The sequence below is a fragment of the Pelophylax lessonae genome (assembly GCF_965119305.1).
Source record: "Pelophylax lessonae genome assembly, chromosome: 2".
In the NCBI taxonomy this organism is placed as follows: domain Eukaryota; kingdom Metazoa; phylum Chordata; class Amphibia; order Anura; family Ranidae; genus Pelophylax; species Pelophylax lessonae.
The window spans coordinates 120,428,368-120,443,894 of NC_138769.1; the positions used below are offsets into that span (position 1 = coordinate 120,428,368).

At 45.8% G+C, this 15,527-nt stretch overlaps 2 protein-coding genes across 2 annotated transcripts in view; one reads left to right on the forward strand and one right to left on the reverse strand.

Moving 5' to 3' along the window:
- TMIGD1 (transmembrane and immunoglobulin domain containing 1) overlaps positions 1-15,527 on the forward strand; it is a 532,600-nt gene that overhangs the window by 353,151 nt on the left and 163,922 nt on the right. The gene's annotated exons all lie outside the window — the stretch shown is intronic.
- The window catches only part of CPD (carboxypeptidase D), a 239,753-nt gene that overhangs the window by 193,443 nt on the left and 30,783 nt on the right, over positions 1-15,527 (reverse strand). Inside the window, exon 2 of the mRNA XM_082244945.1 lies at positions 4,518-4,765. Coding sequence (XP_082101071.1) covers positions 4,518-4,765 — 248 coding nt within the window. The remainder of the gene's footprint in view (positions 1-4,517; positions 4,766-15,527) is intronic.

The following is a 15,527-nucleotide window of genomic DNA, read 5'->3' on the forward strand; positions in this document are numbered from 1 at the left end:
CTGGTGCTCACCCTGAAAACACAATACACCCTCAAAGAGAAACAAAACAAAAAAAAAAAAAAAACAGTTCTCTTGAAACAGCAGCCTGCAAAACCTTGCGACCAAAGAAAGCATCCAAAGATGCCAACACATCTACTTTGTAGAATTATGTAAACGTATGCACAGAGGACATATTTGCCGCCTTGCAGCACCGACGCCTGATGGCAAAAAGCCCAAGAGGCACTCAGTGGTCTTGTAGAATGTGCCTTCACTGGTAAAGGAGGAACCTGACCCTTCAGTGAATAAGCCTGAACTACCGTCTGCCTGATCCACCTGGATATGGTCGCCGCAGACGCAGCCAATCCTTTATGAGATCCTTCAATAAGGATAAAAAGAGCGTCTGATTGTCTGATTTTCTAAAAGACTAAGTTGTCTCCAGATAGACCCTAATCACCTGAACCACATTCAAAGAGTGCAATGCAAATCCCTTAGAATGTTTGGGCTTAGGGCAGAGTGATGGCAATACAATGTCTTCATTCAGATGAAAACCAGAAACAACCTTAGGAAGAAACCACTGATTAGGTCAAAGTACCACTTTATCCCTGTGTATCACCAGATAAGGTGAGCGAAAGGACGACAACACCACCAGTTCAGATACTCTACGAGCGGAAGGGATAGCCACCAAGAAGGCAACCTTCTGGGACAACGAAAGCAGAGAAATCTCCCGAATGTTCTCAAAAGGAGGCTTTTGAAGAGCAGATAATACCAGATTGAGGTCCCACGGAGGTAGCGGGGACCTTCTCAGAGGAGCAATATGGCGCACTCCCTGTATAAAGGTATGAATCAAAGCATGCGTAGCTAACGGGCGTTGGAAATATATAGTCAAATCCGACACTTGGCCTTTGATAGTGCCCAAAGCCAACCGCTGTTCAACTCCTTTCTGCAGAAAGGCCAAGACCCTAGCTATCGAAAACAAGGGAGGGTGCACCTTCAGTGATTCACACCATGAAATATAGGATTTCCAGGTACGATGATATATCTTCCTAGAAGTCGACTTCCTAGCCTTCAACAGCGTAGGAATCACAGAGTTAGAAAGACCTCTATCTCTCAACAACTGGCTTTCAACAGCCATGCCGTTAAAACCAGTGACTAAAAAGCAGGATGGAAGATTGGACCTTGAGACAACAGATCTTCCCCGAGAGGAAGTCTCCAAGGAGCATCGGCAACCAACCTTACTAGGTCTGCGTACCAAGACCGGTGAGGCCAGTCTGGAGCCACCAGAATGGCCGGAATCCCTTCCACCTCTATCCTGCGCAGAAGCCTCGGCAGGAGTTTCAAAGGAGGAAAGGCATAAATTAGCCGATACTGACCCCAAGGAGCCACCAAAGCATCTGTGGCATCAGTCAAGAGGATCTCGAGACCTGGCTACAAATCTCAGAACCTTCTTGTTGAGGTGAGAAGCAAAACAGATCTACCTCAGGAGTCCCCCACCGAATACACAGGAGATGAAACACCTCCGGGTGCAGGGACCACTCCCCTTGATCCAACACCTGAAGACTCAGGTAATCGGCTTGCCAGTTCTCCACACCTGTGTACTAACAACTTTCCTATAATAGCTAGGTCCTATTCCTTAAACAATACAGAAACAAACTGTTTGATGATAGCAGGGTGTGTGGGGTTGTGCCTGCAGGGACAGACCCCATAGGTGTGGTTAAGCTTTTTTTCCTGCCTAGTGCCTATTGCTGATAGGAGGAGTATAACCCTATAGTCTGTGACTGGATGGAGCTGCGTCTGTCGATGAACGATAGAGAAAACTAAATATCCAGAGCAGGAGGAGCATTTCAAAGCCTAACATTCATTTTTACATAAAACAAAATAGTAAGCAGGCATAGGCATTTCAATGCAAACATTCTTAGGTCAATGGATATGTAGATAGGTGGACTGGAAGTGACATCAGACAACCACCAGGTAAAACACCTGGCTTGACATCACTATAGCCAGCCAGGGAAAGATATGTGGACTGGCTTAAAGCTTCAACTATTTGCAGTATGTGTACACTTACACCTTGCAATATACACCTTAAGTGTTTGCGTACTCCATTAGTTGAAGCTTGACTTGGCAAAGGGTTTCTTACCCTGAAACATTGTCACCATTTCTGCCTGTCTGTACAGTATGTCCTCCCCCCTCAGTTGCTCTGTTAGACTGCATTTTTTTTTCTTGTAGCTTGCGTTAATCATTGCATGTCTTGTTTAGCTATGCAGCCTGGAATTGCATTATAATTGCCTATATGAATCTATGTATATTACCACTGAATTAAAAATACAGCTATTAGCAGCCAATGATTTATTATTCGGTCAAATCCCCTCCCTCCCGGACCTGCTCTCTTAACTCAAAGACTTACAGGGAACTCTCTTTTTTCCATATCAACTATCAGAAGTCAGAGGCAGTGACTGTATCTATACCGATCTCGCTGACTACTCTGCTTTGGATCGATTTTCCCTTGAAATGGGCTACCTCCCACATAAAATACTTGCGCATCTCTCTACCTAGTAAAGTGAAAAATATCTTCCCTCTCAATTTTCCTCTTTTATCGGCGGCAATCAAGAAGTACCTCACGTCGTGCCAAAATGGCCACCCCCACTTACCCCTATAGCAGGCAATCCTGCTTTCAGCCCTGGCCTGCGTGATTCCAGATTCCAAGGATTTGAAAACTGCTGGGATGTTTTCGGCCCAGCACTTTATGATTAATGGTTGATAGGTTACCAGACAAAGAATCATGGATGACCCGAGGTTTGAGGGACTTTCTTTTTTGGCAAAAACTTCAGCTTGCCCATTTTATTGGCTCCTTACCTCCCCCAGGTACCTTCAACAGACGCCTTACCACATTTGAGCTTCTATGTGTGGAGAAATGCTCTTTGCTCCATGTAGTTTACCAGACCTATCGCTTGTTAGTAACTCTGCCGCTGAATTTCAAACTTCCGTATATTGACAAGTGGGAACGAGAATTACGGATGACTTTCACGGCTAAACAGGTAGAGCGAATTCTCCTGTTCTCATACAAAACCTCTATATGTGCCAAGCACCAGGTAACCGGGTTTAAAGCGATGACCCAATGATCTTTGTTAGAGGAGCGGAGAGGAATCTGGTTCTCTTCCCCACATTTTCTGGTCATGCCGCTTACTTTAGCCTTACTTCACAGCGGTCCATCATATAATCCAGAAATTCACTGATCGTGAGCTAACAAGGGATCCTGCGCTCTTCCTTTTGAACCACCACCGGTTCTCGAGTAAGGCTTACAGATGTTCCATTTTACCCCTCCTGATTACAGCATCAAAGGGCTGTATTCCACTGTTTTGGAAGCAGACGCAGGCACTGTCGATAACAGTTTGGCTGAAAAAAGTAGTTAAAATCAATGGGATCGAAGACCTGGTGGCCACTGAGAAGGGCCTCCAGAAAAAACTTCTTAAAAAGTGGTTCTACTTGCATGAGTTTGTCTATTCTGAAGAATATACAATTCTGTTGAATTAAACCCCCTCACTTGGCGTGTGCTCTGGCGGGTCTCCTGGTTCTGTTGGTTTGGTGGTACGGCAGGTTCCCTTTTCTACCCCTCCCCTCTTTTTTTTTTTAGTTTCTTTTAATTGATACGACCCTGTGTTTATTTTTTTTACATATTACCGGTAACCGTGTAAAATGTCCCGCGGAGTACAGAGACTCCCTTGTACCCGAAATTCTGTGTCACTACAGTATCTCACATATTGATCTGCATCCAATGGTTTGTTTTGTTGCGCTGACCTTTCCATGTACATATACCATTTTCGTTCGATATCTGTACTATCCGTGTGTGCCTTAAAAATAAAGGATTAAAAAAAAAAAAAAATACAGCTATTGAAATACCCACTCGTGTTATGTGCTAGCTTACCATTTTGATTTATCCTGTGTATTTGGGGCTTTGAGAGAGTCTTTGTGCTTAGCATCCATATGCTTATCTATGTATATGTTTGATTATGGGTGTGCATACCTGCTTTAATAAATTATGTATTAGGTTTGACTGGGCTGTACCTTTCAAATGCTCATAGACCACAGTCTGTAAATTGTACAAATGAATGATAAAAATGAGATAGGTCATGTAAACTGTAGTACAAAATGAATTACTGCATTGTAATTGTAGATCAGATAACCATGGATTTGCACAGGAAAGTAAATAGGATTATCAAAAAACCTGATCCACATGATCCATTGTCCGTTTGGATAATCAAATAATAGTGACTACACAGGATGACACAAACTGCTAGAATTAGTATCCGGGTGACCCTCGAGCCTGCATAACTATTTCCAACTATTTTTTAAAAAAATGGAATTGTCCAGGTTTGTGATATAAGCACAATTCATAAATCTGTTCATCTCTCGTGTCTACAAATATGTAATAACCTAAGAAAAAAAATCAGTCATTTAGAGATATATTCACTATATTTTAGAACTGTATTTAGATTATGATGCAACAGGCAACATTCAGTGCACAGGATCTTGCTGTGACGTACCTTGAACATCATACCAGTGGGCTCCATTAGTGATTCCATCGGGGAAAACCTCATCTTCCTCATCCTTACACTTTGGGTGACCAGTCTTCATGATAGGGTGGTTTGAAGCATAGGCTTTGGCCAGATACTGAAACACTTTGTCATCTGTGGATCTGCTATAGAAACCAGTCTCCTGATGAGTGCTGGAATCATCAAAGGGATAACTAGCCACCACTGAGCCACCATGCAGGTTCCCGGAGAGCACAAACCTGGATAGGAAAAAGGGAAAAATTTAAAAATAAGTTTCTACGGTAAATTCAATTGCAAGTTAGTATTATAAGCATGTTTATGCGAAGAAAAAAAAAAAAGGTTTTATGAGCCCAGCAGCCAAGCCATCAGGTAACCCTTCTCTGTGTACACCCTTGGAAGGGCTTCTATTTGTTACTAAAGGCCAAGTTTAGGGGTATGGACCCTTGACAGAGCTTGGTCTGCCCATAGATATTAGAAGGTGATCAGACCTGTAGCCATGATTCAGCACCTTTAGAGCATTCTATGCATTTTTAGTGCAGCTTGTTTACTGGAAAATGACTGGGACAACCCCGAATGATGTTGCCTGTAAGAGCTGACAGGCATCTGCGTGCCATTATGTACACGAGATTGTCATCCAATCCAACCAGATGGGAATTTGTCGCCTAATGTCTCTGTAGTCCTAAAGTCAAGGATGAAAAGCCCTAGGTTACTAAAAACCACACAGAAAAGGATTGTGGTTAACAAATATAATAGTGGAAATATTATGGTGCCTGCTGTTCGGCAGGACTTATTTATCAAATCGTCTTTGAACTTGCCAGCAATACAACTGAATCAGTTTTGGATAGAGTTGACTTTCTTTTCTTCCCTACATAACAATCTGTAGCTCAGACATGGAGATTTTTTTATAAAGTATGCTAAAGTGATGCAAGGTACGCTTTAGGTTCCTTTCTCACAGACGAACCAATCGGGTCCACCTGTCAGTTTTTCAGATGGACCGAATCAGCCCATCCATTGCGCTCTATGGAGCGGTGGATGTCAACGCACATGTGTCCGATCCAATGCTGTCTGCTTAAAACAGACAGATATGGGAACCTTTCCCCACCAATCTGGCAGATCAGATGATAGTCTGATGGAAACAAACAGGCAGTCCATTTAAATCCAACCACCCATAGAGGAAATTGGGCTGTTTTTGTGTCCACCTGTCATCTGTCTGCTTAGCAGGGATCAGCGGACAGATTCTCCTCTGAGCAGGCGGATTTGCTGCCGGAGTGTGCCCGTCTGAAAGGGACCTTAGGCTTCATGCACAGATGTAGGGCTGAAACAACTAATCGACTAAATCGATAATAATCGATAATTACAATCGTTGTCAACGATTGTCATTATCGATTAGTTGCTCCGTCGATTAGTTGTGCTGCTTTGTGAACTTTCCCCGCTTGTCAGCGAGCTGTCTGCAGTGTGAAGCCGACAGCTGCATTCACTGTCTCTCTCTCTCTCACAGCTCTGCACTTCCGTGACTTCCCCCCTCCTCCCCCCTCCGCCCTCTTGCTGATGTCAGTGAGGGAGTGAGTCAGATCGAGGGGAGGCAGAAAAGAGGACAGAAGCAGTAGAAGTTAACGTGAGTGCCGAGATTAGAGCTACAGTGTCCTGTGACTGTCCATGCACTGTCCCGCCAAAAATATAATAAAAGCTTCTCCAGTTAACAGTTAATATTCCTTATAAAGTGCAATATTCTAATAGAAAAATAAGTGATTAAAAACGTCCATATAGCACATATAGGGGGTCTTTCTATGCTCCCTATTCATATCTATGGCTGACATGGATGTTTTTATTCACTTATTTTTCTATTATAATATTGCACCTTATAAGGAATATTAACTCTTTTATCTGGATAAGCATTTATTATATTATTTACAGTATATAGGAGCTTAATTAAGAAAAAAAAAGAAAGTTTTGGTATAAGGCTCAGTTCACATTTGTGCGATGCGGGAAGGCTGCGAATATGCAGCGTGTTCCCGCATCGCATCCGCACAAGAGGCAGTTCACACTGCCATATGCGATACGCAGGGGGTGTCAATTAAATGTTAACGACACCCCCAGTTAGATCGCATATCGCAGTGCGATCTGACAGTTCGCACAGGATCGGATCACACAAGTGTGAACCACTGTGCGATCCGATCCTGAGGCGGCTCAAAAAATGCCTCATGTGCGAGTTTGCTGCGGATGCGCTGCAAATTCAGCCATACAAAGTGTATGGCTGAACTCGCATCCGCACATGAGATCGCATGTAATTTAGGAGCAGTGCGCTCCGAATTACATGCGATCTCGCAAACCGCACAAGTGTGAACCAGCACCAAGTGCTGGTTCACACTACTGCGGGTGCGCTGATTCGCACTGCACCCGCACAAAAGTCGCACATGACCCTTTTTTTCAGCCGCATCAGGATCGGATCGCACAGTGGTTCACACTTGTGTGATCCAATCCTGTGCGAACTGTCAGATCGCACTGCGATATGCGATCAAACTGGGGGTGTCGTTAACATTTAATTGACACCCCTGCGTATCGCATATGGCAGTGTGAACTGCCTCTTGTGCAGATGCGATGCGGGAACAGGCTGCGAATACGCAGCCTTCCAGCATCGCACAAGTGTGAACCGGCACTTACACTCTGTTTGCTCATTATTATTTTAAATAAATGAAAAAAAAAGGCATATTGAGTTTTTTTTATTATTTTATCCGATTAATCGAAAAAATAATCGGCAACTAATCGATTATTAAAATAATCGTTAGTTGCAGCCCTACACAGATGTGCCTGGGGCTGTACTGTGCTCATGAACCACAGGTGCTAGCTACAGCCGCCCATAGAAATTAATAGCTTTACAAGGCTGCATGCTGGTACTTGCGTGCACACGTGCATGCATACAAACATACAATCCTGGACAAGACTCTACGATTGTACTAGGGATCGACCGATTATCGTGGTGATTATCGGTCATGAAACTTGCCGATGGCTAATATTGTGCGCGGAGCACACCTCATTGCGTATGTTGCACCACGCGGCTCAGCGCACTGGGCGTGCACGTTCTGGCTACTTAGGCTGCCTCCCTCGCCTCGGACAGTGCACACCACAGAGGACACGTCAGCCAGCCAGCAGCCACCCACCCACAGCCTCAATGCCAGCCAGCCACCCACCCACAGCAGGGTGCCTGCCAGCCACAGCAGAGTGCCAGCCAGCTAGCCACCCACCACAGCAGGGTGCCAGCCAGCCACCTACAGCAGTAGGGTGCCAGCCAGCCACCCACCACAGCAGAGTGCCAGCCAGCTAGCCACCCACCACAGCAGGGTGCCAGCCAGCCACCTACAGGAGCAGGGTGCCAGCCAGCTAGCCACAGCAGGATGCCAGCCAGACAGTTTTTTTTTTTAACCTTATCTGTATTTAGTATAAAGTAAACTCTCTTTCAAATTGCAATGGAGATGGATGCAGACAGAAAAAGTAAAAGTGTGGTCTGGGACTATTTCTCGTCTCAACCATCCCCAGGAAAAGCAGCAGTGTGTTCATCATGTTGAATTATATAATGCAGCACAGAGAAAAACTGAATCACAAATTGAAATACCTCCACTATCCCAGACAATAACAAATATGTTTCAGAAAAAAAAAAAAAAAAACAGGTGGCTACATTTAGATGGAAGATCCCAACTGCTGGACAGAGCTATACACTGAAGAGTGAAAAGTATTATCAAACCAAAATGCTGGGAAAGATTCATCTAAATGTAGTTGAGAAAGTAAAGACTATGCTGCAACCTGGAGATTGCTGACAACTCACTCTCATTCACGACTGACTGCTGGTCAGGACAGAGTCACTAAGGAGTCTAACATGCTGTTTCATTGACAGCGGATGGACAAAAAGGCAACTGGTGTTGAATATAAAAGTGATGCAAGGATCCCACACTGGGGATTACATTAGAGAAATGTTTCTAGGCATGCTTGAAGACTGGGGAATAAACAAAGGCCGAGTGATGCTTGTGCTTCGAGACAGCGGAGCAAACATGGTGAAAGGAATGAGGCTTGCTGAGGTGTCAGACCTCAGTTGCATGGCGCACACCTTGCAACTTGCGGTAAATGATGGTCCGTCAAGCCAGAAAGCTTTGACTGATCTAATTCACATGCTGAATTGGTGCGCAGGCCATTTCCACAATTCTTGCAAAGCAGCGACTGAGATGCATTCAGGAAGACCTTGCCTACCTAAAAACAACTTAGTTCAGGCTGTTCCAACACAATGGAACTCAACACTTGCTGCAAGGAATGCTGGAACAGGAGCGAGTTCTTACCATATATTCAGGTGAATATGGAGGATATTCTTGTCCTACTGCTGATTAGTGGAACATTGTCGCCAATGTCATTGAGACCCTCCTCCCCATAGAGGAAGTGACACTAGAGGTGGGTCATTACGACTCATCTGTCATCCCATGTGTGAGAGTGCTGAAGAATCTTCTTCAAGAGAATGAAGGACCCAACACAGGTGGCATTAAAACATGTAGGCAGGTCATGAGGGACAGCCTCAAATGTTTTGAGAAGCATAAAGAGAATAAAAATGTTGTGCTGGCATGTCTTTTGGATACTCGATACAAGAATCATGCTTTCTCTTCAAATGATGTATTGGCCAAGGCAAAACAATGGCTGACAGAAGATATTCAACAGGAGGTGTGGGAGATTCCTGCTCAAATGTCAAGTCAGGAAAAGCAGGTTTCTAATCTGGAAGAGCAGGATGCTGCAAAAACCGACAGATGTCCATAAAAGACAATGGACAGAAGAGAATCTTCTTCATAGTGGTTGAATTGATGCCATGTTAAGTGTTTTATTAGGGCTTCATGCAGAGGATTCTTCCGAATCTTCAATAATCAGCCTGGATTATGAACTTAATCTCTATTTGAAGGAACCAGTAATGGACAGAAGAAGTGGTGATCCTCTTCAGTGATGGAAAGAAAATGAGGCACGCTACAAAAGACTTGCCTCTCATGCTAGAAGATACCTCTCTGCTCCTCCATCCTCTGTACTAAGTGAGCATGTTTTTAGTGAAGTGGCAGCAATATATGAAAAAAACAGAAGCCATTTAACAGGTATATGCTGAAATGTTATATTTTCTGCACTATAATATTGTTCTACTTAACTGGGAGTATTAAAAAGCGTAGTATCCACTGTCTATCTTTTGCACTGCAGTAGGGATTTAAATTGAATCATTGCAGTAAGTGCACTACTGCAGCAGTTTATGCAATTTTTCTATGTTTTGGAAAGCCTTTAGTTATTATTTTTCAAGCACTTTATTTTTCACAATGGTCTACTTCTAGGCCTGGTTCGTTCATAGTCACACCATGGTATAGGCAGAGACGTCAGTTCTCACGTGCACACGTTCTGCAAGTGCACAAACAAAAATTTAAAAAAATGGTTCTTCTCTTTACACTTTTTCTCTATGTGCCCTGTTCACACCACAACATGCAGGTTTTTTTCTGTGCAGAAATGTTCAACGTGTCGTTGTCATCGTCACCGTGTCGTCTATGCAGTTTTCTGCACAAGAAAAAAATGAATTATAGGACATCAACATCGGTGTGAATTAGCGGTGCACCGATCCGATATTAGGATTGGATATCGGGCTCAATACTGCCAAAATAGCTGGACCGGGGATCGGTAAAATTAACAGATCCACGGGCCGATCCGGTTTCGTCGCAGCAGAACCTACCGCGGTATCTGCTGAGTCCCAGCTCAGCCGTCACTTACTTGCACGAAGCCGCTACTTTCTGTATAGGTCCGGCGGAGTGATATCGGATGCACTCCGCCTGTGAATGGAGGGCTCCGAGCCATACACAGGAAACAGTGGCTTTGCTCTGTACTGCAGCCGCTTGCTTTCCGGGCTCAGCCAGACAGACAGATAGTGCCTACAAGCAAATCCCTGCAAGTACCCTTATTGCTATTACTGTATACTGTGTGTGTGTGTATGTATGTATGTATGTATGTGTGTTTATATATATATATATATATACATACATATATATATATATATATATATATATATATATATATATATATATATATATATATATATATATATATATACATACATATATATATATATATATACATACACACACATACATACATACACACACACATATATACATACACACATATACATATACACATATATATATATATATATATATATATATATATATATACACACACACACACACACATACATACATATATTATAGTGTGTGTATAATTTAGGTCAGAATATTTTTTTTCTAGTTTTCCTCCTCTAAAAACTATGGAGCTAAAAATACGGTACGTCATTCATCAGACTCACGTGTGTGTCACTGTAATGTAAACAGGTAGTCCAGTGTCATTGTCACACGACACCATCAAATTGTGATGGTGGTGTGACATAGGACTACATGTTACAAACTACAATGCTATTTGTATGTGTGATCAAGTTGTTGTTCAACCAACTTTTTAGTTTATTCTTACTGAGAATTTCTCAGGTTCAGCTGCTATGTTGCTGCTATGTTGTATGTTGCACTTTAAATTCCTGTTTGCAGGATTTTGCACTTTATATTTTTTACATGTGTACTGTTTGATTACTATTGTATGTTCAAGCAATAACGGAATTTTTGTAAAATCTTACTGTAAAATTCCTTTCTCTGAGTCCTCTGACAGTCGCCGCCCACTCATTCAGTCTTCACCAATGGGTATTGACCTCTTATCCGTAGGAGCAAGCTAGGCATAAGACTTGTTAAAAACAAAGTAATCTACATAGACACACCTATGGGGGCTGTCCCACTGGTCCAATACCCCCCTGCTATCAGCATTCCCAACTCAGTTTGGTAGCAAGCAGTTAAAGTCCACAAGAACCCCAAATAGAGGGGCGAGGCGGCGACTGCCAGAGGACTCAGAGAAAGGAATTTTACGGTAAGATTTTACAAAAATTCAGTTTTCTCTTACGTCCTATGACAGTCGCCGCCCACTCATTCAGTCTTCACCAATGGGATGTCCCAAAGTAGTGTAGACATGAGGGGTGGGAAGCGCAACCATCACAAAGGCAACGCAGCACCCAGGTCAGAGAAAGGAACCTTATCTGAGCAGAAAAGGTAAAAAACCCTGGGAACAAAAAGCTCAACTGGAGCAAACAACCCAGGAAACAAATAACCAAAGGGGGAGAAAAAACAACCCCCAACAGATAGGGACAGGCAACACAGAACTTTGCGGCCAAAGGAGGCATATGCTGATGCCAAAACATCAAGTTTGTAGAATTTTGAGAAGGTGTGCACGGACGACCGAGTCGCAGCCTTGCACACCTGGGCCACCGAAGCCTGATGCCGGAAAGCCCAGGACGCACTCACCGCCCTGGTAGAGTGCGCCTTGACAGGGAATGGCGGAACCCCTTCCTTAATTGAATAGGCCTGTACAATAGTCTGTCTGATCAATTTTGAAATGGTCGCCGCAGACGCAGCCATACCTTTCCGAGGGCCCTCGGGAAAGATAAAAAAGAACTCGACTTCCTGAAGTATTCAGTGGACGACAGGTACACCCTGATCGCCCGGACCACATCCAGGGAGTGCAGAGCAAACTCCTTAGGATGCTTAGGATTCGCACACAGCGAAGGAAAGACAATATCTTCGCTAAGGTGAAAATCCGAAACACCCTTGGGAAGAAAAGATTGGTTAGGTCGCAAGACCACCTTATCCCTATGAACCACCAGGTAAGGGGAGTGGCAGGACAGGGCTGCCAACTCCGACACTCTGCGAGCAGATGTGATTGCCACCAGAAAGGCAACCTTTCGTGACAGCACAGGCAGAGGAATCTCCCTGATGTTCTCAAAGGGAGGACGTTGCAAAACAGACAGGACCAAGTTCAGGTCCCAAGGAGGTAAAGGTGCCCTCCTAGGAGGAGCCAAATGACGCACCCCTTGAATAAAGGTGCGTATCAAAGAGTTCGACGCCAAAGGGCGTTGGAAAAGAATGGCCAGTGCCGACAACTGACCCTTGATCGCGGTCAGCGCAAGACGCTGGTCCACACCAGTTTGCAGGAAGGCCAGCACCCTCGCCACCGAAAAGGAGCGAGGATGGAAACCCCTGGACTATCACCAGGCAAAATAAGCCTTACAGGTACGGTAATAGATCTTACCGGACAAAGCCTTCCTAGCCTTAAGTAGGGTGGGAATGACCGCTGCAGAGAGACCTCGATCTCTCAGGATCTGGCTTTCAACAGTCACGCCGTTAAAGCCAGCGACTGTAAAGCAGGATGCAATATCGGCCCCTGAGACAGCAGATCGTCTTGTAACGGGAGCCGCCAGGGAGGCTCGACCACCAGTTGCATGATGTCCGCGTGCCAAGACCGGCGCGGCCAATCCGGGGGCCACCAGAATCACCAACTTCGGTTCCGAGACCAACCTGCGAAGGAACCTGAACAACAACTGGATCGGGGGGGGGGGGAAGGAATAAAGCAGACGATACTGATTCCAAGGCACCACCAGCGCATCCGAGGCGTCTGCCAGAGGATCGCGTGTTCTTGCCACGAACCTTCCCACCTTGTTGTTTAGCCGGGACGCGAACAGATCCACATCTGGGGATCCCCATCTCGCACACAGCATTTGAAACACCTCCGGGTGTAGGGACCATTCCCCCTGGTCCAGGATCTGGCGGCTCAGATAATCGGCCTGCCAATTCTCCACACCCGGAATGTGAACTGCCGAAATTGCCGGGACATGAGTCTTGGCCCAAGACAGAATTCTGGTCACTTCCTGGGACGCCTGGGCACTCCTGGTGCCCCCTTGGTGATTCATGTAGGCCACCGCAGTGGCATTGTCCGTCTGTACCCGGACAGGGCGGCCCCGAAGATGATCCGACCAATGGAGCAGGCACAGCCTGATCGCTCGCAATTCCAAGATGTTTATCGGTAGGGAGGATTCCTCCACCGACCAAGTGCCCTGGGCAGACAGAGTGCCCAGAACGCCACCCCAGCCCGACAGGCTGGCATCTGTGGTGATCACAGTCCACAACAACGGCCGGAAGGACTTACCCTCTGCTACGGCCGGAGACTGGAGCCACCACAGAAGATTCTCTCTGGTCAGGCGACTCAAAGACACCCTCAGGTCCAAGGACTGAGGAAGTCTTTCCCACCTAGCCAGGATCTCTGCCTGGAGAGACCGTGTGTGAAACTGTGCAAACGGTATCGCCTCGAAGGCGGACACCATCAACCCCAGGGACCGCATACAGGTCCTGAGCGACGAGGACTCGTTGTCCCTGAGGGACCTGACCTCGTCCTGCAGAGTCCGGAGCTTGTCCTCCGGCAGAAACACCTTTGCCTGGGCGGAGTCCAGGACGATCCCCAAGTAGGGGAGATGAACCGAAGGAGACAAGGTCGACTTCTGAACGTTGATGGTCCACCCGAACTCCTGGAGCGTCTGAACCGTAGTGGACAGATCGCGCAGCAGGCTCTGACTGGCATTCGACCTTAACAGGAGATCGTCCAGATATCCCAAGATCGCAATTCCCTGCGCCCATAACAGGGCCAAGACCGGAGCCAGCACTTTGGTAAACACCCTTGGAGCCGAAGTGAGACCGAAAGGCAACGCCACAAACTGATAGTGGTTCTCGGTGGGTACCAGAGTGGCCCTGTTCAATCTGGACACCGTGTGGTCCACCTTAGGAGCCACAGACCAGCGCGAATCCGTAGGAGACACAAAGGGGTAACAGAGTTGAAACCGTTTTGGCACCACAAAATTGCACTTCAAATTGCGCCATTGTTCATTCACTGTCTGAAGGCGCCAAAACACACTACATAGAGAGCTGCAGAAGTGCCCATAGTGAAGCCAAGCAGCTGCCCACACTAAAAATGGCGGACCCGCGGTTGAGCATGTCTGCACCCAAAACACATCACAACAGTGTCACCCCGGGAAGGGACCCTCACAACCCCCCACATAGTGTTCTAGACAGGGCAGGACCCCCGCAGGGATCGGGAGGACGGTGAGACCCAGACACACAGACATGAGGGGATACCACAGACCCAGCAGACTGCCATCCCCAGACAGAGGCCCCACACAGAATGTACTTACCATACCAGATGGCATGGGCGCCTCTCATCGAAGGGAAGCCTCCCACCCCAGATGGTGGGGGTGCGGTCAGCCAAAAACGCAGGACGCTAGCAACGCACGGAACCGTGGTTGAGACGTCCAAGCGAGGTGGCCACCTCGCGGGCTTTCGTCCCTGAGGACAGGGACAGGTAGTTTGCGAGGCCAGGGCGTACGCATAGCCTGCTAAACGCTTGATGGTGGGCTGGGATTCCATAAGGCCCTCTGTCCCGGAGCACCAGGACGACCAGTCCGACTCCCAGCTCCGCAAACACCATAGTCTTCTGAAGATCCGACTAACTAAGCGCAGGAACAAATAAAAAGCTAGTAGTGCAAGAAAAAAACACTTAGCATAAAATAAAAGTAATAAAATTAGAAGAAGGCTGAGACTGTAGCCCCAGCACAGGGAGAGCCTAGCTTACTCCTAACTAGGCAGAAGACAAACTGAGTTGGGATGGCTGATAGCAGGGGGGTATTGGACCAGTGGAACAGCCCCCATAGGTGTGTCTATGTAGATTACTTTGTTTTTAACAAGTCTTATGCCTAGCTTGCTCCTATGGATAAGAGGTCAATACCCATTGGTGAAGAAATGAAGAAATGAGTGGGCGGCGACTGTCAGAGGACGTAAGAGAAAAAGAGTTTTTTTTTTCTTGTGGCTACAATTTTCTTTTTAATTTTGAATTTGATTACATATATTTTAGATTTTGAATGCACAATTGTTATAACAAAACAATAGTTCGGGATCAGTATAGGCAAATACACAAAGCCAGGCATCGGTATCGGGACTAGAAAAGTCGGATCGGTGCACCCATTGCGTGAATATAGGGCACATAACTTCCGCACATTGGAAAACTGATGTGTCATGTCAACATCCATGAAAA